Below are 24529 nucleotides of genomic sequence, written 5' to 3'. Positions count from 1 at the left end.
CTGGGCCTGGGCATTGTCACTGAGCTCTTCAGCTCATGGATTTAGTGTCCGGGCTGGCTTTGAACCTCTATCCTCAGATCTCAGCCTCCTGAGTAGCTAGGATTACAGGTGTGAGCCACCACACACTGCTGTGAGATTCTTATCTCCAATTAACCACTCAAAACTGGAAGTGGTGCTGTGGCTCAAATGATAGAGTGCTAGCCTTGAGCACAAAGAGGCTTAAGGACAGTGCCCAGATGCTCAAGCCCCATTGTTAGCAAAAATTAATTAATTAAATACATTCCCTTCATTTTTGTCTAAGACCAGGACTTGATTTTGGTATCTAAGCTTGTTTTCACTCATTGGCTGGAGCTCTACGGTTGGGGCCGACTGTGGGGTCAGTGACCTTGACTGTTGGGTCAGTGACCTTGGACACAAGGAAGTAAGTTCATATCAGGATAACTTTAGGCAATGTCAATCACTTTTTTTTTTTTTGTCAATCACTTCTTATCAGGATAACTTTAGCCAATCTTAATCATTTCTTATCAGGATGACTTTAGCCAATGTTAATCGCTTCTCATTTTTCCTATTTGCGACTTGATTACTGTTTTGTACGAATGTAGCCCCTGGCAGTACCCTAGTTTTAAGAAGAGTATTTAAGGTCGGAACTTGAAATAAACTAGGCTACAGTCTTAAGCGACAGTCTTAAGCTCACGGCCATACCGTCTTAGGCTGGAGTCTTGGGCCGCTGACTTAGGCTGTAGTCCTCCCGTACCCCATCTGTTTGTCTCTTCTATTTTCTTAGTCCCTACCCCCTATTTCAGGAATCCTGATTCACTGCCGGCTAGCTCTGCACTCTATCAACTGAGCCACGCTTTCAATGCCACAAATTTAAGCTTCTGTTACCCCTCCCATGTTGCAGGCTTTGGTGTAAACCACCCCCAGAGTGGGGAGGGCTGCTTCCTGTTGTGAGAGGGGTGGAAGAGAGTCAAGCCTCAGCTCCATGCAGCCATTCCCCATTCACTCACTATAGACAAGTGTCTCCCACTCAGGAATAATGCAGAATGTTTTTGCTCAGTGCATTCCCCACTTGCATCACATATAACCCTACACCTCCTTCCTGGTTTTCACTGTGCTGTCTGCCCCCAGACTTACCCTTCTTTCAAAACAGAATGAAACCAGACAAAGTAATGGGTGAGAAAGAAAGGTTCTCAGCAGCTCCGTCTGATCCAGCTGCTGGGAAGTGAAGGCAAGTCAGAGCCACAGGGCCAGGCTGGGGGTCAGAGCTGAGACTTCAATCAAGCCCCCATGCTTGGCAGGAAGATAAGAGGACAAAAATAGAATCTTTTCATTTATTGAAGTAACATTTTGGGGCCCCCATTTTGCACCAGGGGTGGGGGCTGAAGTTGCAGGGGTAAGAGACTTCCTTGTGGAATAATGAGCCCACATAGCAATAATGAGGTGGCCTTTACTCAAGGCCATCTCAGTCCATGAGGAAACTGGGGTTCCAAGGGAGAGTCAGTCAGGGTGCTGTTCTCTTTGCTTACCTCCCTCCCAGCACTGGAGCTGCCATGCCATAGCTCAGAGGTTCCAGCAACTGGAAGGTGCCTAGGTCAAGAGTGGGACTTAGTGTCCACCCCTCTTCTTCAGCTCAGGAAAGGAAGACATCCAGGAGGGGACACAGGGAAAGGGACAGAAGTGGTGGCTTCTTTTGTGCCATCATTCAAGGAAATCTTTTTTTGTTCTTTTTCCCTTACATCATCTCTTACAATTTTTGAGTAACATTATAACAGAATAGAGATCTGGGAAATCATTTGTTTCCAATTCTCTTAACAATTCCACAAATAAACAGATGGAGACCAAGGAGTGGAGGAGGGGCGTGACCTGCTGAACTTCTGCAAAATGAATACAGATCCCAGTCGCTGGGTCAGTCTCCTGTCCATGCTATCAGCTGCACTTGGAGTTGCCAGAATCTAGAAAGGCTCTGGAGACTGATGTTCAGCAACACCTCTTCCAGGAAGTCTCTTCCCATCATGGCGCTTCCTAAAGAGCTCCTAAAGGTGGATCCTGGCCCTCCAGGCAACCTCTCCAGTGGCTGGAAGTGCTCAGAAGAACTCCAGGTGTTGGTCTGCAGGGATGTTGAACTTGAGCTTGTGGGCCTCAAAGAGGTTGCACAGTTCCTTGATATACTTCTGGTGCAGCTGGCTCACCTCCTCCTCTGAAGGATTCAGTATCTGCTGCACTTCAATGGGCTTTCCCACTGCAAGACACAGACAGGGAACCACTAGGGTCACAGGACCTGGTAGTGGTGCCCACTCCCATCCTCCTGCAGGAAAACACCCTCTCACATCCCTTCCTACCCTGAGGATCGAACCTAGGGCCTTGTATATGCTAGGCAAACACTCTAACACTTAAGCCATGCCCATAGCTCCGTTACTGGATTCTAAGGTATTAAGGGAACTCTGTGACATATCCATACAGATTTCCAAGTGCTAGGTAATGTATATGTGTTTCATGTTCTCTCCTCTCCCCCCCCCCCCCCCCCGCCTTAATCCCAGGAGACAAACCTGTTGTTATTCCCACGACAAGTGAGAAAATGATATTCTAAGAAATCAATTGATTCATTCAAGGTCACGAGGCTCAGAAGAAGCAGTACTGGAGGATGTTGTTATATTTTTGTTTTGTGCCAGGATTGGGACTTGAATTCAGGGTCAGGGTACTGTCCCTTAGATTTTTCACTCAAGGCTAGCACTCTACCACTTGAACCATGCTTTCACTTATGGCTTTTTGATGGTTAGTTGGAGATTAGAGTCTCATGGACTTGTCTACTTGGGCTGGCTTCAAACTGGTATCCTCGGATCTCAGACTCCAGAGTAGCTAGGATTACAGGTATGAGCCACCAGGATCCAGCTCTAGTGCTACTTTGCACACCATTTTACCATACTTTGACTCTCCTTTCCTGGTGTTCAGCCTTTCAAAATAAGTCTTATTAAATCCTCTGGGTCTGATTTTAAACTCTTTCTCTGACATAGTAAAAATGTCAGCTGGATTGCCATTCAAACTTCATTCAAAGGCAGTGTGAATTTCTGGTTGGCACTTGAGTCTCAGTTTACCACCAGCAAATAACAGATAACAGACTCTGCTTCAAAAGTTGCTAGGGTAAACTGAGTGAGGGCATGGAAGGCAGCCAGAGTAGTTATCTGTCACATAGCAGGCCTCTTGACCTCTTCCACTGAGAATGAGGCCACAGCAATCAGTGCTGCGATTGCTTTTTGCCATCTCTTTTTACAGCTTGTACCTAGATTGTCTCTTATTCCCTATTAGGGATAGCTGCTTGAGCATGTGTGTCCCAGTCTTGGTCATGAGCACCAAGTGGTCAGGAATGTGTCTGTCCTGTTGTGTCCACATATCCTTGTGACACAGAGCCCAGACTTCCTGTCCCTCTTAACCCATCTTTCCCATCCTTAGTCTTGGCTCACCTATGGTGGTGATGGGCTGTCGGAAAGGCAAGAAACCGAAGCTGTACTGAAAGACACCTCGGCCATGGAAGAGTGGGAGTGAAATGCCCATGATCTTCTGCAGCTGGTTCTGAACACGGCGGAGCCAGGATCCAGAAGGATTGCTAGCTTGTTGAAATAAGTCATTCTCCCCAAAGCTGAAGACCGGAACTAAAGCTGCCCTGGAGAGACACAAGGGTGGGAATGTTGGAAGCCCCAGACAGGACACAAGCTATAAGATTAACTAGCTTCCTGCAGGAACTCAGGAACCAGGAACTGGAGAAGAAAAGACAGCTCTGAATCAGAGATAGGAGGCCAGGAATTAACTAGACCTGCAAGATGCTGGGCTTGGGTGGTCCTTCTCAGGCTCACCACTACCCACACATACATGATAGGCCGACCAGAAGCTTTAGATGCAGACATCTGCATTTTCCACTAGAAAATTCTCTTCCACCCTGGGAAAATGAATCTGCCAGATGCGCTCAACTTCATTCTTCCAGATCCCATAGGCTTCAGATCTTGTACCTTCCTTCTCTCATCAAGGCCCCGGTCTCCTTTGAGAAAACTTCTCTAAGAATTTGAATATGAGCTCGTGGATAGTGACTCCTGCAATTCTGGCTACTCAGGAGGCTGAGATCTGAATTCAAGCCCCAGGACAAAAAAACAAACGAGTATGAGACACCAAAATAGAATTTTCTTTTTTTGTCCTGGGGCTGGAACTCAGAGCTTGGGCACCATCCCTGAGCTCTTCAGCCCAAGGCCAGCACTCTACCACTTTGAGCCACAGCCCCACTTCTGGTGTCCTGAGGGTTCATTGGAGATGAGAGTGTCTCGACTTTCCTGCTGCAGCTGGCTTTGAAAGGACGTCCTCATAGCTCAGCCTCCTGAGTAAGCCAGAATCACAAACATGAACCCCCAGCACCTGGCTCTGAAATCGAATCTTCCTCCCGAGTGGACAGGAGGATCTGTGCTGAAATAGACTCCGGGGCAGGCTTTTCTGTCTCCATTCCCAGCCTGTCCCTGAGCCCGGAGTGCTCCCCTCCCGCAGCGGCCTACAGACCCGTGTTCCAGGGCCAGCCTGATGAAGCCCTTGCGGTTCTTCAGCAGCAGCTTGTAGGCCCCGGGCCTGGCATCCAGCGCCTCCTGGGCACCCCCGATGATGATGGCAAGCAGGTTCCCGCCCTCTTTCTTCTTCAGGATGTGAGCACCGCTGCTCTTATCTGAGGTGACCAGCCCTGGGGGGACACAAAGGTGGATCCTGCACGGCAGGGCTTTAAGGGATGGATGCACACCCCCCCCCCAAAGAGGCCACCAGCCATGCCCTCTGCTCCCCAGGCCAGCCGGGCCTCTCCCTCTCCACCCTCCTCCCCGGGCTCTGCAGGAATGGGAGACTTACCCCCCGACATGAGGTAGTCACGGAAGAAGGGGGCCCGGAACCACAGAGTCAGCATCATGGTGAAGGGACGGATGCCTGGGAAGAGCGAGGAGAAGCCCGTGCTCTCGGTGCACAGGCTGAGAAAGGCCCCGGCGGCCAGCACGCCGTGAGGGTGGACGCCGGCGATGTAATTCCGGGAGGGGTCCAGATCGGCCGTCTTCACCAGCTGGGGGGGGTGGGGGGGAAAGCAATCTGGTGAGCCAGACCCGGTGCCCCACTCACGAGGGACCCGAGTGAGTGACCGCCTGGTTTCTCAGGACCACGGGGATGTGGCTCAGGACATCTCCTGGCCACGACACGGTGCTTGGCTTTGCACCAATTGCTTCCCTTCTTGGCCACACATCTGTGAAATGGGAACATGTGGCCCTGTCCCCTTTCTCCCTAGGGTTCCTCAAAAGCTCAGGCCTAATCCAGTGGCTTAGGATGCCAGTGGCTCACACCTGTATTCCCAGCTACTCCAGAGGCTGAGATCTGAGGATCTCAGTTCAAAGCCAGCCCAGGTAAGACAGTTCTTGAGGCTCCTATCTTCAATCATGCACCAAAAAGATGAAAACAGAGTTCAGGCTCAGGTGGTAGACATTGAGCAAAAGAAGCTCAGGGACAGTGCCCAGGCACTGAGTTCAAGCCCCAGGACTGACACAAAACAAACAAAGTTCAGGACTAAAAAGTGCCTGGAATGGGACCAGGAGTTTGGCCTAGTGGTAGAGTGCTTGCCTAGCATGCACGAAGCCCTGGGTTCAATTACTCAGTACCATATACGTAGAAAAAGCTGGAAAGTGTGCTGTGGTTCAAGTAGCAGGCAGAGCACTAGACTCAAGAAAGCCCAAGGACCGGGTCCAGGTGCTGAGTCCAAGCCCCAGGACTGGCCAAAAATAAACAAACAAACAACGTGCCTGAAATGACAGGATATATAGGATACAAAGTACAAGAATGGAAAGCCACTAGGATGCGCAACAATGCCAGAAGCTCTCAGTCTAACAATGTAAGAAACTGGCCCTTTGGCCCTGAATATTTGTGGAAAGGGCTCCTCATCAGGCAGAAGGAGTCTACAGACCCAGAGGCTGGCTCTGGGTCCTTCATCATCTCACACTAGATGAGTGTCACCGTGTGGCTCTGTGTCCCTTCCCCCCAGGCTGGACCTTCACTGCCCTTCGTCTACTCTCTTTTCCGGGCTGGGTGCTGGCCTAGTCAGGTCTGCGTCACTGAGCGTGTAGCAGAGTCTGTAAGGCACTGTATTTGGGGAGAGGTAGACAAGAGATCTGCTTGTTGTGAGTTGCTTCTAGGTGAACTGGGGTGAAGGTAGAGGGGTGGGAACTGACCAAACAAACGCTGCTCTGCATGGGCTGTGCACAGAGCTGAGTCTGCAAAGATCATTGCCAGAGGCTGCAATGGTAAGCCAGGACCGGTTCCTTCCCCTTCCAGCAGGGATCTTGAGACTCATTCTTCTCAGTGCCCTGCACTCTGGGAGCCACAGCCCATCAGAATGGAGGGGGGCCCAGGGCACCTGCCCCACCCCCTAATTCCTGAGCAAAAGGCTCCTTGGTGGAACTGTCCATCACTACAATTAGTTGGCAAATCTCTAGGTGGGGGAAGACTTTTCTAATGTGGCGCAGCATTTTTAGGGAAGTTCTTCCTACCATCAATCTCACTCCCGGAGGGTTCTTGTTGTTGCCTTCCTGTCCTCAGAGCAGACTGAAGGGTCCTGAGCTTGACTGCTCATCCAGGCTGCACAGCTGCAGTGTGTGTGTGTGTGTGTGTGTGTGTGTGTGTGTGTGTGTGTGTGTGTGTGTGTGTGTGTGCGTGTGTGTGTGTTTACTAGTACTCGGGCTTAACTTTTTTTCCCCTCAAAGCTGGAATGCTACCCTCTGGCTTTTTGATGGTTAAATGGATGTGTGTCTCATTTATGATCCTCAGATCTCAGCACCTGAATAGCTAGGATAAGCCATAGGTGCCTGACCAGCTCCATATTCTGTTATTGATCTGGGCTTAATCTCTGCAACTCACAGTCCCTTTCCTTCCCTATCCACCAATATCCTCTGAGTTACATGACAGCTTATGGCAGAAGGGCTGCAGAAAACACAAATGGAGGGACTGGGGCTCTCCTAGGCAAGACTCTTGCCTTGGTGCAGCAGAGGACATATGAGATATGGAAATGCCGATAGAGCAGAGACCCACACATTTTCTTCCTGGGAAAGGGACATGGGCACAACCCCACCTGGTGATTTTTAAAAACCTGTCATGCTCCATGCATCCATCCTTTCATTCTCTGCTCCAGAGAGAGCATTTTGTATCTCCAAAAACAAAACCCAAAAGCAATGTGCTGATAATTATCACAACCACAAGAAAGAATAGAATTTGTCTTTCAGCCCAGTAACTCCTTGGCTGAGATTTTTGCTCTATAGACTTGCTCACACTTGAGCAAAGTAACATCGGGGCCACAGCAGGAATATTGTTTTATGGTAATATTGGAAATTGGGCATCTGCTCAAATATCCAACAACAGGGCCTTGTCAAGACAAATTGGGACCCTGGAGCCATAAGGTGGGGAGCTGCTCCACCTGGATGGGACATGGAATGGATCTGTCCTGGGATGGGACAATGGTCATGGTAGCTTATCAGGTGGCAGGAACAATGTGTGTTGAACAAGGCAGCTGGCTGGAGAAGGGACAAGCACCACGGCTTGTGTGTGTTACAGGATTTCAGTGAGGTAAAGGAAGAGGACAGTTTTGCTGAGGAGTGTGGGGTGGGGTTGGGGTAGGGGTCAAGGGTAGAAATACTATATAAGATGTATCAACCAGGAGCTGGTGGCTCACTCCTGTAATCCCGCTACTCAGGGGACTGAGATCTGAAGATCACAGTTTGAAGCCAGCCCAGGCAGGAAACTCTATGAGATTTTTATCTCCAATTAACTACCAAAAAGCTGGTAGCGGATCTGTGGCTCAAGTGGAAGAGCACTACTCTTGAGAGAAAAGCTACTGGATAGCACCCAGGTCCTGAGTTTAAGCCCCAGTACTGGCACAAAGGAAGAAAGGGAGGGAGAGAGGAACGGAGGGAGGGAGATAGGGAGGGGGGAGGGAGGGAGGGGGGGGGAGGGAGGGAGGGAAAGAGGGAAAGTGGTTGGCCTCCCACCCAGAAGCGAGTTGTAGAACAGGCAGATTCAGGCACAGCCAAGTTGCTAGAGATTGCATTAAAAAAATTACTGGTTTTATTTAAAGAACATAAAACACTTTTTAAAGTAGACAACTCAGTGTACTTTGTAAACATTGTGCAACCATTACTATTAAGTTCAGGGCATTTTCATTTCTCCAGAAAGAAACCCATACCTGCACAGAAATGGAGGGACAAAGGGTGATCACATGCCACAACGGAACCACTCACTAGACACTACGTTGGAAATGAACTTGTGGGTGGGAAAACTGGGAGCAAGCAAGGGACGGGGTGACACTGTCCCCAAAGAAATGTGCTCATGCATGTGGCACTGTGGCTCAAAGTGATAGAGAGCTAGCGTTGACTGCAAATGCTCAGGAACAGTGCATAGGACCTGAAGTCAAGTCCCATGGCTGACAAGAAGAAGAAGAAGAAGAAGAAGAAGAAGAAGAAGAAGAAGAAGAAGAAGAAGAAGAAGAAGAAGAAGAAGAAGAAGAAGAAGAAGGAGGAGGAGGAAAAGAGGAGGAGGAGAAGGAGGAAATGCACTCATTACCTGACTTATGTAACTAGAATCCCTCTGTACATCATCTTTATAATAACAATTATAAATACCTTTAAAAAAACAAAAAAGGGGCCAGGAGTTTGGCCTAGTGGTTGAGTGCTTGCCTAGCATGCACAAAGACCTGGGTTCGATTCCTTGGTACCACATACGTAGAAAAAAGCCAGAAGTGGTGCTGAGGATCAAGTGGTAGAGCTCTAGCCTTGAGAAAGTCCAAAGACAGTGCTCAGACCCTGAGCCCAAGCCCAGGACTAGAAAAACAACAACAACAACAACAAAAAAAAAAAAACCCAACTCCTATCTATTATGGATCAGTTCCCCTCTCTCAGTCCTGGGCAACTATTAATGCACTCTGTCTGTATGTCTGAATATCTCTTTAGTATGATCACACATGAGGTCCTTGACACTGGTTCCACACTTAGCAGAATGTTTTCAAGGTCTCTCCATGTATCCACATGAATGAGCACTCATTCCTTTTGATGGTTGGGTAATATTCCATTGTAGGTATATGCCCCATTTTGTCTGTCCACTCATCAGCTGGTGAACATGAGTCCGTTCCACTCTTGGCTTATTTTGACTAATGTGCCCATGTGATTGTGTCCAGTCTTTGTGCAAATATCCTTCCTTTTCTATTCTTCTTTCCCCACCCCCAGCCAATTGGTTTGTATTTTAAAGCCCAAACTGATTAGTATACTAACTGGAAGATATTGCAACAAGCTGGTGCTAGTGGCTCATGTCTATAATTCTACCTACTCAGGAGGCTGAGACCTGAGGATTGAAGTTCAAAAAAGTCAGGCCAGGCAGGAAAGTTCATTACATTCTTACCTCTAGAAGTGGCGTTATTGCTTAAAGTGGTAGAGCACTGGTCTTGAGCAAAAGTGCTCAGGAACAATGCCTAGGCCCCGAGTTCAAGCCTCACCATCCACCAAAAAAAAAAAAGAGTGCAACAATAAAGCAATAATAAAAATAACATGGTAGCTGTGTGCCAGTGGCTCTTTCACATCTGTACTCCTAGCTACTCAGGAGGCTAAGATCTGAGGATCCCAGTTCAAAGCCAGCCCAGGGAGACAGAGCCATGAGACTCTTATTTCCAATTAACCAGCAAAAAAAACCCAGAAGTGGAGCTGGAGTTCAAATGTAGAGTGCCAGCTTTGAGAAACAAGAGGGATATTTTCCAGTACTGGTGCATGCATGCACACACGCATACTAACAAAATTGGTTGGTACACATATTAAAAACCCATGACTAATGGTGTGCCCATTCCCTGGACCGAACCAGGAGTCAACACACTCCTAGAGCTCACACAAATAGAACACTAAAGTAGTCTTCCTTGCCTATAGATGACTTCCAGTCAAAGGTGTAAATTCCCAGCTGAGTGATCCAAGGACTCATTTCATCCAGGACATCTCAGGGAGGATGACACCGTGGCATTAAGTATCTTTGTGATAACCCCATTTTCTTTGCTTTGGATTCCTGACATATATTTGCAACATAAATACAATACTTGTCTTTGCTGCTGGAAATATCTAATAATGCTAAGCCAAGATGCCTAGACTGAGAACACTGGGAAGCATAAAACTTGCCAATACCCTAGCCATACCATGCTTGGGCATCTATGCAGAACATCACAAGTCAGGATATGGTAGACACTTATGTATCTGTGTTCACTGCTGCACTATTCACAATAGCCAAGTTATAGAAACAGATACCCTACATTAGATGATGTGGTACATACATACAATGGAATTTTACTCATTTAAAAGAATAATACTGTATCATCTGCAGCAAAATGGATGGACCTAGAATAAATCATGTTAAGGTAAACCAAGCTCTGAGAGACAAACAGCACGTTTTCTCTCATAGGTGGAAGCTAGATCTAAAGTATAACTGGACAGAACAACTTATACAGGGCTCTGTACATTCACACACAAGCAAACAGACTAAAGGGGAGGAAGCCAAAGTGGTAACTTTTGAGTAACTCTAAAGTACAATGATCAAGACAAATTCTAGGTGGGAACATGGAGTTTTTTTGGGGAAGGGGCCAAAAGGGGGCACAGGAATGGAGGGAGGGCGGGTGGACAAATGCAGTCATTGTATTCAATATACACTACATTAAAAATGAACTATGCAATTTGTGAATAGGGATGGGTGGTGGAAAATGGGGAAAGAAAAGGAAGGGGTGAAATTGTCCAAGAAATATCGTACTCATTATGTGACTTATACAACTGTAACCCTTTTGTGCAACTTCTTAATAATAACAATAAAAATAAGTTGAGAGAGAGAGAGAGAGAGAAAGAGAGAGAGAGAGAGAGAGAGAGAGAGAGAGAGAATGGGTTAACCACTATACTGGTAACATGAATGGAAAACTTTGATCAGTCAGTCAACATGACCCAAGGTGAGTTGAAAGGGTATTGACCAGTAAACTTAAATAGAAGTTGAACGATTCTCTTCCGTATAAAGTACCCAGTGCCCCTTCCATGCCTCCAAGCACGATTGCTTCCAGGTCGGATGCCCAGTGTATGTAGGTGAATGGTGACTGAAATCATCCCAGGAGATGGGTCATTTTGCAAAGCCAAGTTCTCTCTGTAGTCCTTTCTGCATTGATGCCATGACGAAGCCGTCACACCATGCTAACAAGGTGTCCCAACCTTCCAGAGACTGGAAGACCCTCCTCAGAGCTTGAGCCAAGGACACCAGTTCCGCACAGGGTCCTGTCACGCCAGCCCCATGTCCCGCAAGTGCCTGTGTTCTCTCTCATCATTGGGGTGACCCAAATGCCACATCCCAGTGGCTCCTTCAGGACCCACAAAGCACAGGGGCTGCTGGTTGGTTAAGGCCGATGTGGCCTTAGAGGCCAGCTGTGGTGTAGTAGTAGCAGAGGCAGGGATGCTGAGGTGCCGAGGGGTCCCCAAATCTGCCCCAAGCCACACGGATGAGGAGGTGTGAGTTCCACCATCTCCTGCAGAGGCAGTGTTAGGAGCAGGGAGCCTCTACTCCAGACACAGGACACACCTGGTACTCAGGACTAACTCTAGAACTTTCTAGTCAAATGAGTAAAATCCAGGGCTCCAGGGTCCATCTCCTGGTGAGCGGCTGGCTCTTAGGCCGCTCCAGGCTGGCTCAAGGAGAGCCTGCAAAGCCTGTTTATCTCTCCTGTGTGGAAACTAGGTCTAAAATACACAGGGCTCAATGCATTTACACAGAGACTAGAGGAGGATATACTTAGGAAGGAGTCCTCTGAACAACTAAAGTACTGTTTATAGAAATGAATGCCAGGCCAGGCATTCGAGGTCCCTGTCTGTCATCCTTGCTACTCAGGCGGCTCAGATTTGAGGAAAACAGTTCAACACCAGCCTGGGCGGGAAAACGTGTAAGACTCTTATCTCCAGTCACCCACTGAAGAAGCCGGAAGTGAGCTGTGGCTCAAATGATAAAACACTAGCCTTGAGGTGGACAGTGCCAAGTCCCGAATTCAAGACCCAGGACTGGCATGCACACACACACACACACACACACACACACACACACACACACACACACACACACCAGGAAATGGAGACGTGTTCTGGGGGGACACAGGAATGGGAGGAGAAAGGGTGAGTACATACAGTCTTTGTGTCCAATGTACATTATGAAACCATGAACTATGTGGCTTGCGGGTGGGGACAAGAGTTGGAACATGGGGGGATGAAGGAAAGAGGAACATTGTCAAGAAGCATTACACTCATCATCTGAATCATAACCTCTTTATACAACTACTCAGTAATAACAATAACATTAAAAAAAATCATTCCCAGCAAGCAGGGGTGGATAGACTACATGTGGTGTTGGGTTTGGGAAGGTTCAGGCTGTGTATATGTGTATGTGTGCATGCACATGCTTGTGTACATATATGTATGTGTGCAAATGCACGCACGCATGCATACATGTGACTTGTATGCAGTGACTGGGGCCCCTCCCTGTCTCTCTGAGTCTCGGCCAAGTGCATGAAGGATGGAGCAGCTGGATACTCTCCGAGGCTTTGGCAGTACCTCTCCCATGGCCGGCCCTGTGTCAGGCTTTGGCTTCCCCAGCTTCTCAGTGAAGTTCCCACCCTGCCACAGCCCTGGGCTCATTGACAGATACCCAGTGACATCTGTGGGCACAGTCCCTCAACCCCACCTGTCCATCCACATCCCAAACATCCTGACACCAAGATGTGGCTGGCCATTCTAACTGCAAGAGGTTCTTTTTGGTCATGTATAAAAGGCTATGTGGTTGGTTTACCATTGCATATGTGTGTGGATGTGATGAAATGCAGCTTTGTGGGTCCTGGGCACTGGAGAGAGTGTCAGATGGGTGAACTTTCTCAACACCTACTCTGTGCCGATGTCATGCAAACATCAGCTCACCCTGCTATTTACTGGTACCAGGGTTCCCTGTTTATAGAGATGAGTTCACTGAGTCATAGGCTCATTCACACGTTCCATCTCCTGCAGCTTGTAAAGAGGCAGAGCCAAAAGTCTAAGCCCAGACAGCCAGGCTCTGTATGTAATTGCTTCTGCCACTCAACAAGAACCATTATGATTATTATTATTACTTATTTATTTATTTTATTTTATTTTTTGTCAATTGTAGGGCTTGAACTCAAGGCCTAGGAGCTGTCTCGGAGCTTTTTCCCCTCAAGGATAGTGTTCTGCCACTCTGAGCCCCGGCACCACTTCCAGTTTCTTGGTGGTGAATTGGAAATCAGTGTCTCATGGACATTCCTGCTTGGGCCAGCTTCAAATTGTGAACCTCAGATCTTAGCCTCCTGAGTAGCTAGGATTACAGGTGTGAGCCACCAGTGCCTGGCTTAAAGCCCCTATTTGAAGGGTGACAAAGGTCAGTGGGGTGGGATACACTCTAAGCTCATGCTTGGACATCTGGGGTGGATAAATGAGGCAGAAAGGCACGGTAAGGATGTATGTGGGGGCGGGGCGGGGGACTCTGGTCTAAGAAGGTATACAATGCAGGATGGATGACAGGGGTGTTGGAAGAAATGCAACACAAAAAGAGAGAGAACTGTAGTCAGGATTAGGCTAGAGAGGAAGAGGGAGGGGTCTGGGCCCTGATTGTCAACAGTAGTTTGCTACCTCCTGCTTCCTTGATGGGAACCTTTGGTATTTTCTTGCTTGCTTTTTTTAGGTCTGAGACCAGGACTCAAACTCAGTACCAGATGCTTTCGCTGACTGGCTGGCCTCCAACTTTGAATGCTTGGTATTATCTGCAGATGATTTATTTTTCACAGCTGGGAGAATGGGTAGATGCTGGGAACAGGACAGGCCTATAACAAAAGATTATCTGGTCCTAAATACCAATGCCAGTGCATCCTGCAGACCTTCAAAGCTGCAGAGGGCAGGGAAGGGTTGGGGAGGGGGAGAATGTGCTGTCCCAAGCTGACTGCCATGGCTAGCATGGTGATACTATGGGTGATTTTTCCTGTCACTAGAGCCTGGACCCAGAACCTGGTCCCTCCCTAAGCCTTGACCTGTGGAGACCCTGTTTGCTCTGGCTGATGAAATCTTCCTGGGCAACACACTCAGCGCCTGAATGGTCTTTGGCATGAGGCAGGACTAGCTCTCACCACCATGCAAACAGACACTCCTCCACTCGTTTTTCCTTTCAGAGGCTGAAGGCATGAATTTACAAAACTCCAAGGCCTAGATAAAGTCCTAATTTTGCTTGACATTTCATCATCATAAAAATCACAGCGACAGCCAAATGTCACTGTGGCCAAGTGGTGCTGGCGGCTCATGCCTGTAATCCTAGCTATTGAGGAAGATTAGGTCTGAGGATCACAGTTTGAAGCCAGCCCAGGCAGACAAATACAAGATTCTTATCTCCAATTAACCATCAAAGAGCTGGACGGGGAGGTGCAGCTCTAGTGACAGAATGCCAGTTGAGAAAAAAGTGCTTTAAGCCTTCAGGTCAAGCCCAGGACCAGCACAAAAAGAAAAAGGGAAATCATAGGAACAGTTAAGAGAAACTGGGAAACCTTTGGACCAGCACTTGAAAGCGGAGTACAGAGAATCCCAGCAGAGCTGGACCCTCCTACCTTCTGCTTAGCCTAAGGTTCCTGCAGAGCTTGCACTGGTAAGGTAGCCCAAAAGGGAGGAGTGCATCCTCAAAAGCCCATGAGAGGGGAGTCTGAAGGCTTCAGCCTATCTTTTGCAAGCACCTGGTCTAGAGCTGGCATAGTAAGTTTTGCATTGCCCTCTGCTGGCCATCTCTTGGTACTGCAAACCCTTGGGCCGGCAGCAGCTCTGGGTGTGAAAGGAAACTTTATAAACATGGTATTTCCAGGCCACGCACCTGTGTGGTTCACACCTCCTTACTTAGAAGGATGAGATCTGAGGATCTCTGTTCAAAGCCAATCCAGGCAGGGAAGTCCCCAGAAGACCTTTATCTCAAATTAACCATTCAAAAATTGGCAGAGGAATTGTGGCACCAAGAAATAGAATGCTAGCCTTGAACAAAATCGCTCAGGGACAGAGCCCAGGCCCTAAGTTCAAGCCCCACAACCAGCAAAAACAAACAAACAAACCAAAAAAATCCCACAAAGGCGTATACAGTTCTGCAAATGGAGTCCAGGGTCCTACAACTATCAACAGTATCCAGGTGGAGCTATTTCCCAATTTCCTGTCACTTTCCAGCCCTGCAGCTGGAAATCCTCTGGGTGTTATCCTTTGTGATCCCTGGGCTGCCCAGAAGACATTCCCGAGGGCCAGGGTGAGTGAGTGCGGTGGCTGCTCCGGGCCTCGGCTGTGATCTGAAGCACCTCTCTGGCTCTAAGCACTGGTGACTTTAGAATTCAGTTCACAAGTGGGAGGCAAAGGCAGAGCCAGCATTTGGCACACACAACGGGAGGGCAGAATCTGCTGGTTTCCTTTGGTTTGGTTGGAATTTGAGATACTTAAAATCTCTCCAGGCTCCAGGTCATACTTTCCCAGAGAGGCTGACCTTCCTGGCACAGAAGATGGAGGCCTAGAGGTTGAGGGAGTGGTGGAGTGAGGAAGAGAGTTCAGAATAGCAAAGCTCAGAGTCCTGGGTGGGGAGGGGCAAGGGAACGCTGCTCACAACACATCCAGGGCTGCTCTAGCCCTGACAAGGCTAGCTGGTCCTGGCTCACGAGACCTACGGAAAGTTCCTATGAGGGATGGGCAGGATTGCTGCCCACCAGAGACCCCCAAGCTAGCTCCTGGGCTCAGCCTTTCCATACTTTGCCAGCCCACTCCCTGCCCTTTGCTCCTGTCCACATTAGCCCTTTGCCCTGGAGGCCCTGCTCACTGGGTGCTAAGAGCTCCTGCATGCTTCTTATCACCCGGCCCTCCCTGGTCTCGTGGGGCCCCAGAGCTCTCAGAAAGGAACGTGGCAGGATTCCTGACTTTGATTGTGAATCCTCATGACTCAGGCAAGTTTAACCTCAGTGGACTTATATTCTTACATCCTCCCCTTTGGCAAACAGGGGAATCTAATTCCTGGAGGACATGAAGAGGTGGGGCTGCTAGATGCAGAGGAAAAAGCCAGGCAGGTATGAAGGTCAGGACAGCAGCGCTCCAGCTGCTCAGAGTCCCCTCAAACTCATAGCCACACCCAGGTTTCCTGGTGAAAGAATAACTGTATCAGTTCTACCTGCTTAGTTCATCAAATCCACATGGCCCAGAATGGGATGTGGTATTGTCTCTATCTCTATGTTATATACAACCAAAGGGAGGTTCAGAGAGACTCTGTAACTCACCCAAGGTCACACAGCTAATGTGCGGTAGAATGGAGACTGAAATCTGTTCTGTGGAGCTCCACAGCTTTCTTTTTTACTGCTTGCAGGGAAGGACCAGTTGAGCCTGTCTGGCCCACCTGTGCTCCTACTGCCTTCCCATCCCCTAGCCTAGCTGGCCAAACAAATCATCTAGGGTGTGGTCTGCCTGGATTCAGTGGAAGGTGTCTCAGGACCATCCTTCAAGTCCAGGGCCAGTGTCCACAATGATCACAAGGTACTGTGAACTGGAGAGCCAGAGCTCTGAGTACAAAGCAGAAGTTATTGGTGTGCTCACTGAGGCTCAGAATTGGACAGGGCCTTGCCTAAAGACGCTCAGCTTGCCAGCAACAAGGGAAAAATAGAATAAAACTTGAAGACAGGAAACCTCAGCGTTCCCCGCCCCCACGCCACAGTGCCATTGTATATAATGCCAAAACATGGAAATCTGTGATGGAACTTGCTGTGTGACTTTGGTCATGCCCCTGTTCTTCCCAGGCCCCAATCTCATCTGATGAGTATAACCTGGAGTCAGATTGTCTCTTAAAAGCTGTCATTGACCACCCTAACACTAAACTTACTTTCTGAGAGCTCTTGTGTGTTATGATGGACGCCAGCAGCAGATGCCTGTAATCCCAGCTACATAGGAGGATAAGATCTGAGGATCTCAGAGGCAGAGGCAGAAAAGTCCGTGAAACTCTTATCTCCAATGAACTGTCAAAAAGCTAGAGGTGAAGCTGTGGCTCAAGTGTTAGAATGCTAGCCTTGTGTGAAAAAGCTAAGGGACAGTGCCAAAACCCTGAGCTCCAGCTCCAGGACTGGCATGCACACACACACACAGGCACACATGACGTGTGAATGACACACTAACTACATGCCCTCCAGGGCTTCTCTAGACTCCCACAAACCCCAGGTTCCTGGAGATGGAAAGCTACAAGCTGAGAGATGCTGGACCCTTCCCTGAGGACCCAGCCAGCATCCCTGCTTCTGAGGACAGTGATAAGGAGCTGTGGGGCCCTGACCACATCACAGTCAGCTCCAACACTCACCGAGGCTGGAAAATAATTCTTCATGTGGTTCCATATTCTCCAGCGCCGGAAGGTGTCCACACGCCTGCCCCCCTGTCGTGGCGTGTCCTTGTCCAGGTACCACCAGGCGGCATACAGGACAGAGATGAGCCAGAACCTGGAGAACAGGAGGCCGATGAAGATGGCGATGCATATCTGGCCTGCAGAGGGAAGCGTGGTAGTCAGGGGCCTGAGGACCGTGAGGAGGCCATGGGCATCTTTCCCAAGAGGAAGAGACCAGCTCTCCCTGCTTTCTATCATGGGGTACCAAGAGGGCTCCATGGCACACTGGAGCATGGCTCAGCATAGGTGGACCTAAGTCCTACATCATTCCCCCCCCCCACACCAGGGCACCAGGCTGCCTGCTCCACACCTGCTGCCTCCCCATCTCCTTTTCCCCAGTGCAGCAACAACCAGTGTCCCAACTAATGCACCCAAGCCAGGCACTGGTGGCTCACCAGCTCCTCGGGGAACTGAGATCTGAGGATCACAGTTCGAAGCCAGCAGGGACAGTAAAGTCTCTGAGATTCTTATTTCCAATTAAGCAACTCTTCCCCAAAACAATAGTGGTAAAGCACTATCCTTGAACAAAAAAGGCTCAGGAACCCAGGCCCTGAGTTCAAGCCCCAGAACTGACATAAAAACTTAAACACAACAAATGTAACCAGATTAGACTGACTTCTGTTTTCCATCATTGGGGATCCCAGAGACCAGGAGAGCCTTTTTTACCCAGCCCTTTCTGCCCATCCTTTGCTTCATGTTTCCAGTAAGTGCAGCCTAAGCTTCTTGCAAAAGTGCTTCCATCCTTCCTCTTGGCTGCTAAGCAGAGTCCAGCTTGGCATCAGGCTCCCCACAGCTGCCCTTTGGCCTCCTGCTTTTGATCTACTCTTATACACCCAGTACGCCAGTCCCTGAGCAGGCTCTCCGTGGTATCCTGTGTTTCTCAACACACCCAGCTGTTTCCTTCTCTTCTGCTGCCCTTTGCTGAAGTAGGGAGGGAAGAAGCCAGCACCCCCTCACTCTCCTGCAGGCACAGCAGGCACAGCAGGCCCAGGCCCAGAGTAGAGTTCTATTATTTTGCTACAAACAGATGCTGAAAGAATGTCATTGCCAGGGAATATCAGCTCCCCAGTTCCTTCCACTCAACACAGCTTCCCCCCAACTCCCGCCGCCTGCCTGGAGGGGTTGTTGAAAATTGACGCCTCACACAGGCTTCGCCATAGCTCAATGCTCTGTCAAGGAGTTCTGTCCCAATCCCTGCATTCATATGATTAAAGCAGGCCAGCTTCCTGTTGCATAGTCTACTGCCAGGGAATCTGTCACTCATGAAGAACTCCCTGCAAGACGGGACTTTTGACTTGGTTGGAAAAGTAAAGATTAAGCAGCCAAAGGATATAGACTGGAGCCCCAATTGTCCTCTCTGCATGAAGAACCTACAGACAAATATTTACCTTTGTGGAGTCAACATTCCAGAGCTGTATTTTGAGTTACCTGAGCTTGCGTTTCATTTCATTGTATTTTATACTTTTTAGAACCAGGTTTTAAACTCAGAGGCTTATCTTGGCTAGGTAGGTGCTCTAGACATCTCCAGCCTTAAAAATGTTGTTTTTCCTGCTAAAATTTTCTGAAAATAAAGTTTGCCATCTTAACCATTGCGTGTGAATGTGTGAGGGTACTGGGGTTGGAACACTAGGCCTTATACTCTCTCAGTTGATGGCCGTGGAGCTTCACCTCCACTTCTGGCTATTTGCTGGTTCACTGGAAATAAAACTCTCCCTGATTTGTCTGTGATCCTCAGATCTCAGCCTCCTGAGTAGCTAAGATTACAAGGGTGAGCCACTGACACCCAGCCAGACTTAAGGCTTAGCTGCCCTTTGTTTTATCTAATTTTTAAAAAGTCATTTAGAAAGTTGTAGAAGACTGAGTTACACAGTATAGGGGTTCAAGGATCCCTGCAAATCTGCAAGATGGAGACAGGATGCCAGAAGGCAAGGATGAAAGGGATAATGATTCACATTTTATTAATTAATAATTTACATGTAAAATTTGAGCCGAATGTGTTGACTTAGGCCAATAACCCCAGCTACTCAGGAGATAGACATAGAGAAGACCATGACCCCACACCGAATCAGGAGAAAAGTTCTCAAAATCCCATCTCAATCATTAAAAGCTGGACTTGGTAGTGCATACCCACCATCCCAGCAGTGCATAGCCACACACTGTGGTGATACACAACTGTAATTCTAGTACTTAAGAGACTAAGGCAGGAATACTGTGAGTCTGAGGCCTGCTTGGGCTACACAGCAAGATACTATCCCCCCAAAAAAATCATCAGTGTAATAGGAAATAATAAAAACCCCAGCTAACACTCTTTCTTTGCACAGAACCAAAAACTTGTGCAGGTAGCTGCTACTTTAAGAAACCAGCTCTAGACAATACAATCAATGGTTCATAGTAACCTCTGGAAGCGTGAAGTTATGAGGTCTTTTATTTTGAAAATATTAAAAAAAAGTAGGTGCTATGTTTGCAGTTTAAAAATAATTAGACTTGGGAAACATTAAACCCTCTGTACATTCTCCTTTATAATAAAATATTATGCTGAGAAAAGTGTGAAAAGTAGAATAGATGCTATAAAGTTTTCCTGACTTCTTTTCATTGTGAATTAAGGAATATACTGAAAAAAAGAAAAAAATCCAAAGTTATGGATTACTATTTTATAAAAAGTATGTGACAATTCACAAACAGAAGAAGAAGAAAAAGAAAAAGGAAGAAGAAGAAGAAGAAGAAGAAGAAGAAGAAGAAGAAGAAGAAGAAGAAGGAGAAGAAGAAAAAGAAGACAAAAATGACCCATCCAGATGCCATGCTATGTTATCCACAAATATTTCAGCATGTGTGCTTAAAGTATGTTATCATTTAAAATACACAGTCACAGTTGCATCTTTTTAATTTTTAGAGGTTAGTACTTTCTTGGTAACATTAAGTGTTCAGCCATTTCTCCAATTTTTCTGATTGTCTCACAATTGTTTAATCCTTTCTGTTTGTTAGAATTATGATGGAAATAAAATCCTTTATATTGAAAACAAACAACCTCCACACCCCAAAAGTTTGAGTTCTGGTGGCTCACACCTGTAATCTCATCTCCTCAAGAAGCTGAGATCTGGGGATGGAGGTTTGAAGCCAGCCCAGGTAGAAAAGTACAATGGACTCTTATGTTCCATGAATGAGCAAAAAGCAGCAAGAGGAGGGGTAGCTGTAGTAAAGTGCCAGCCTTGAGTAAAAAAGCCAAGCAAGAGCACATGGCCCTGAGTTCTAACCCCACTATTGGCATACATGCAGGTGCTCATGTGCACACCCATGCATACACACACACACACACACACACACACACACACACACACACACATACCACACACAATTATATTAAACCAAAGGGGAAAAAAACAAGGTTGTTGTTATCCCTATCCCTCCATCTCCATCCCTGACTATAACTCCTGATGGCAGGCACATCAGACTGGGTTTGTTTAAGAAGTGAGACACCTTCTGTTATACATTCTTTATAACCCTGAGGAGGGTAAGCTTAAACCCTGACTTTACAAAGACCAAGAGAAGGTATGTAAATTGGCTAAGGTTATATAACAAGCTAGAAAGGGAAGGGAGGACTTGAGACTCAGATCCTACTGATTCGGCCACATCATGCTAACAACATGCATTAACTCATGAATTCATTAATTTAGTCATCAAATGTGAGCTCTGGCTTTTCTAGAAACTGGAGCTGCAGACATAGGCAACAGGGTTGGAAGGGCACTCAAGGAGGAAACTTTGGAGCCCTGAGCCGATGGTGACTATCTTTTAGTTGACTTTTCCAGCCACTCTGTTTGCATTTTGCAAAATGCATCCCTTAAATCCAGTATGAATCAGCTGCTCAATATGTGTGCCCCACCCTTCATCCCACCTCTACTCTGTGTTCTCCAACTCTGGAGTGTCCATTCTTCTTGCTAGTCTTTCAGACTTCCTCAAGTACCACATTTGTGTGGCTCTGCTGCCTTCTCCCCTGCACCTCTACCATAATGCTCACATGGTGACTTCTCAACTCTCACAGCTCTTCTACAGCCAAGAGTAAACCAGACCTCTTCCCCTGATTTTCTGTGCCTTCACTTCCAGAAGGCCTGAGTTCATCCATGCATGGGCAATATCTGGCATCCACCCAGCCTTCTTTCCCCCTCTCCAGTCATCTCTGAAGTCTATATGCAGGAGAGCTCACCTAAATATCTCTTGAACCTAGACTTTTCTGTCCACCCCCTGCTAACCTGGTAAGTTCTTTCAACTAGGTGGTTCAAGAGGCAAATCAGAAGATATTACATAAGTACATTTAGAACCATTTAAAATATAACCTTTCAAAAATAGGGAAAAAATTAAGCCAGGTGTGGTGGCCCATGCCTTGTAATCACAGCACTTGGGGAAGTAGAAGCAGAAGAATCTGAAATTCAAGGCCAACCTAGGCTACACAGTGAGACTTTCTGTCAAGAAACAAATCTATTCTTCGCTCTTCGACTGTCCAGAAACAGTTTGCATTGGATCTGCTCCCTACATCCTAACCCCTGGTCTACACTGTGACTGCTCCTCCCTTTGCCATGTCCCTCTACCCACGCTCCAAGACACCTCCATGGCGGGCACAGGGACCTTTACCCCCTAGGCTGGACCTTGTCCCTCCATTACCTGAATGCTGTGACTCCCCTTTGCCCTCAGCATAAAGGGAAAACTCCTTCTCTTGGCATGAATGAGCCCAGACCTCTTTGCTGGGCTACTCTGCTCCTATGCTACTTTCTCCTGACTTTGCCAGGCTTCTGCAAGCATGAACCAGGCGGGTGCCAGAGCATGGGATGTGTGTGAGATGTGCTTGGTATCCTGCTTTCAGAGGCCACAGGAAGCAGAGTGAGTGTGGCATCCCTTCTCTCCTACCTCTGGGTACCCATTGCTCTCTACACCACTCAATGTCGCCTACATCTCCTCCCTCTTCCTCCTTAGCTTTTCTTCCTTTGGCAGATAAAGGAGTCCAGGTCTCCTGATCCAGGAGGTCTTTGCCCTTCTGTATAAAGGGATAACAAGGGGAACTGAAAATGATTACCAACCCTAGGACAGAAACACAGACCAAACTGAAGGGCTGCTAAGGCAGAGTCCTGAAAGACCTGCCTTGCAGGGACACACTCTTTAGCTGCATTACCATGAGGATATTCTGCATGTGATCAATAAATACTAAGTGTGGCCATGTTTAGATGACTGCCAGTATTTGTGCTCAGCCTGAGCCCCAGACCCAGAGCATTCCTTCCCTATCCTGATGAAACCAGATTGTCCAGCGACTGTCCCTTCCCATCAGCAGACCTGAAATCTGAGCCAAGGTGACCGGAAGTGAGGCTATCAGGGAACATCCCCAACCCGTCCTGTGCCCACCCAGGCATGAGCAGCAGTGATCCAGCAGCGGCCTGCTCCCTGTCCCGGCTCCCCCCGTGTGCATGCATGTCCGTCTTGAACTTAAGAGATTCACATTCTTGGGCCTGGAGTTTGGCCTAGTGGTTAAAGTGCTTGCCTAGCATGCACGAAGACCCAGGTTCAATTCCACGGTACCACATACATAGAAAAAAAGCCGGAAGTGGTGCTGAGGCTCAAGTGGTAGAGCTCCAGCCTTGAGAGAGTCCAAGGACAGTGCTCAGGCCCTGAGCTCAAGCCCAGGACTGGCAAAAAAAAAAAAAAAAGAGATTCACATTCTTTTTCTTTTGTCAGTCCTAAGGCTTGAACTCAGGGCCTGGGCATTGTTTCTGGGCTTTTTTTTTTTTTTTTTTTTTTTGCTCAAGGCTAGCACCACTTTAAACCACATAAACCACAGCATTGGCCTTTTCTGTTTATGTGGTACTGAGGAATCGAACCCAGGGCTTCATTCATGCATGCTAGGCAAGCACTCTACCACGAGGCCACATTCCCAGCCCAGAGCATCACATTCTTGCTTAGCTTTTACACTCAAGGCTGATGCTTTACCACTTAAGTCACATCTCCACTCCTTTTTTTATTTTTTGCTACTTAACTAGAGATGAGTCAATGAGATGTGCAGAATCCCCTTCTCAGAATCTCCGTCTCCTCAGTAGCTAAGATCACAAGTGAGATTCACTGGCATCTGGCTTCCACATAACTCTGAAACGTGAGATGAAGCTCTTGGTGTCAGAGCAGCCTGAGGAGGCTGGAACTTTCCCTGCATCCGGATGCCTCCTTCCCCACACCCTCCTTAGCGCCAAGAGAACCTGTAGCAAAAGTTCAAGAAAACTAAACCCTCCCAAAGTGACGGGGACCTCTCAAAGGGCTCTGGGGACAGGCCCAACCGTCTTTCTGAGGGCACAAACACAGCCAAACCCGCTCTAGATTTGTTTTTAACCACCCTGCCATGGCTGCCCTCCCAGGGGCTCGAGATCTGTCTTACCCAGGGCCAAGAAAGAGAAGATCCAATTCAGAACCGCCAAGGTTTGCAGCCTGCGCTCCCAAGGCACGGACAAAGGTGCAAACTTCATGGTGGCCTGGCTGGTCGGATACCATCTGGGCTCCAAGTGGTGAGAGCCTGGTGGAGGCCACGCCCGCGGCCACGCCCACCGCAGGCCTCCCCGCCCCGCCCAGGCAAGGGTCCTGTTTCCAGGAGGAAACCTTTGAATTCCTAAGCAGGGGCCTGGAATGAAGAAAGAGAAAGAGAAAGAGTAGGTCCGCCCATATCAGTCTTTGTAGGCAATGTCTTAACTGCCAGGACGCCTTGCTGGGTCTGCTAGAATCTTGCTCTCTGCGCCTGCTTCAGATGAAACCTCAAGTGTAATGCAATCTGCCCCCTTCCACCTCTGTGGTATGGCACCTGCTGTCATTTCCTCTTTCTCTTGCTACATCCATCCCTTTTCCCCTCCCCTAATCTATTTATAGCTCCCATCCCACCCCCAAATGCCAGAGCCACCATCTCCTACACCCCCTGCTCCCACTTTCTGCTCACTGGCACAACAAAGCTCAGTCTTTTCCAGCCTCTCCTCCTTCCGCCCTTTTCTAGCCC

General features: G+C 48.1%; 1 protein-coding gene across 1 annotated transcript; it reads right to left on the bottom strand.

Moving 5' to 3' along the window:
• Positions 1-1342: 1342 nt before the first annotated feature.
• Positions 1343-24094, bottom strand: Mogat2 (monoacylglycerol O-acyltransferase 2). Its single transcript, XM_090349117.1, has 6 exons — positions 23924-24094; positions 17440-17618; positions 4873-5077; positions 4537-4711; positions 3459-3658; positions 1343-2239 (listed from the first exon to the last, which is right to left on the bottom strand). Exons 1-6 carry the CDS (start codon positions 24009-24011, stop codon positions 2085-2087), a joined length of 1002 nt encoding a protein of 333 aa, XP_090205243.1. The 5' UTR covers positions 24012-24094; the 3' UTR covers positions 1343-2084.
• Positions 24095-24529: the final 435 nt, after the last annotated feature.

This window comes from Megascapheus bottae, chromosome 16 (genome assembly GCF_031878675.1).
Source record: "Megascapheus bottae isolate mThoBot1 chromosome 16, mThoBot2.hap1, whole genome shotgun sequence".
NCBI classification, from domain to species: Eukaryota; Metazoa; Chordata; class Mammalia; order Rodentia; family Geomyidae; genus Megascapheus; species Megascapheus bottae.
The sequence above is the reverse complement of the archived record's forward strand: the minus strand, read 5'-3'. Positions and strand labels throughout refer to the sequence as shown.

Excerpts from the sequence above, each read along its gene's own strand:
- Mogat2 (XM_090349117.1), bottom strand. The coding sequence starts at position 24,011 with ATGAAGTTTGCACCTTTGTCCGTGCCTTGGGAGCGCAGGCTGCAAACC. Across the intron at positions 4,712-4,872 it reads TGACTACCTCATGTCGGGGG|GGCTGGTCACCTCAGATAAG; the intron begins GTAAGTCTCCCA and ends GTGTCCCCCCAG. Across the intron at positions 3,659-4,536 it reads AGGCTGGCCCTGGAACACGG|GGCAGCTTTAGTTCCGGTCT; the intron begins GTCTGTAGGCCG and ends GTGTCTCTCCAG.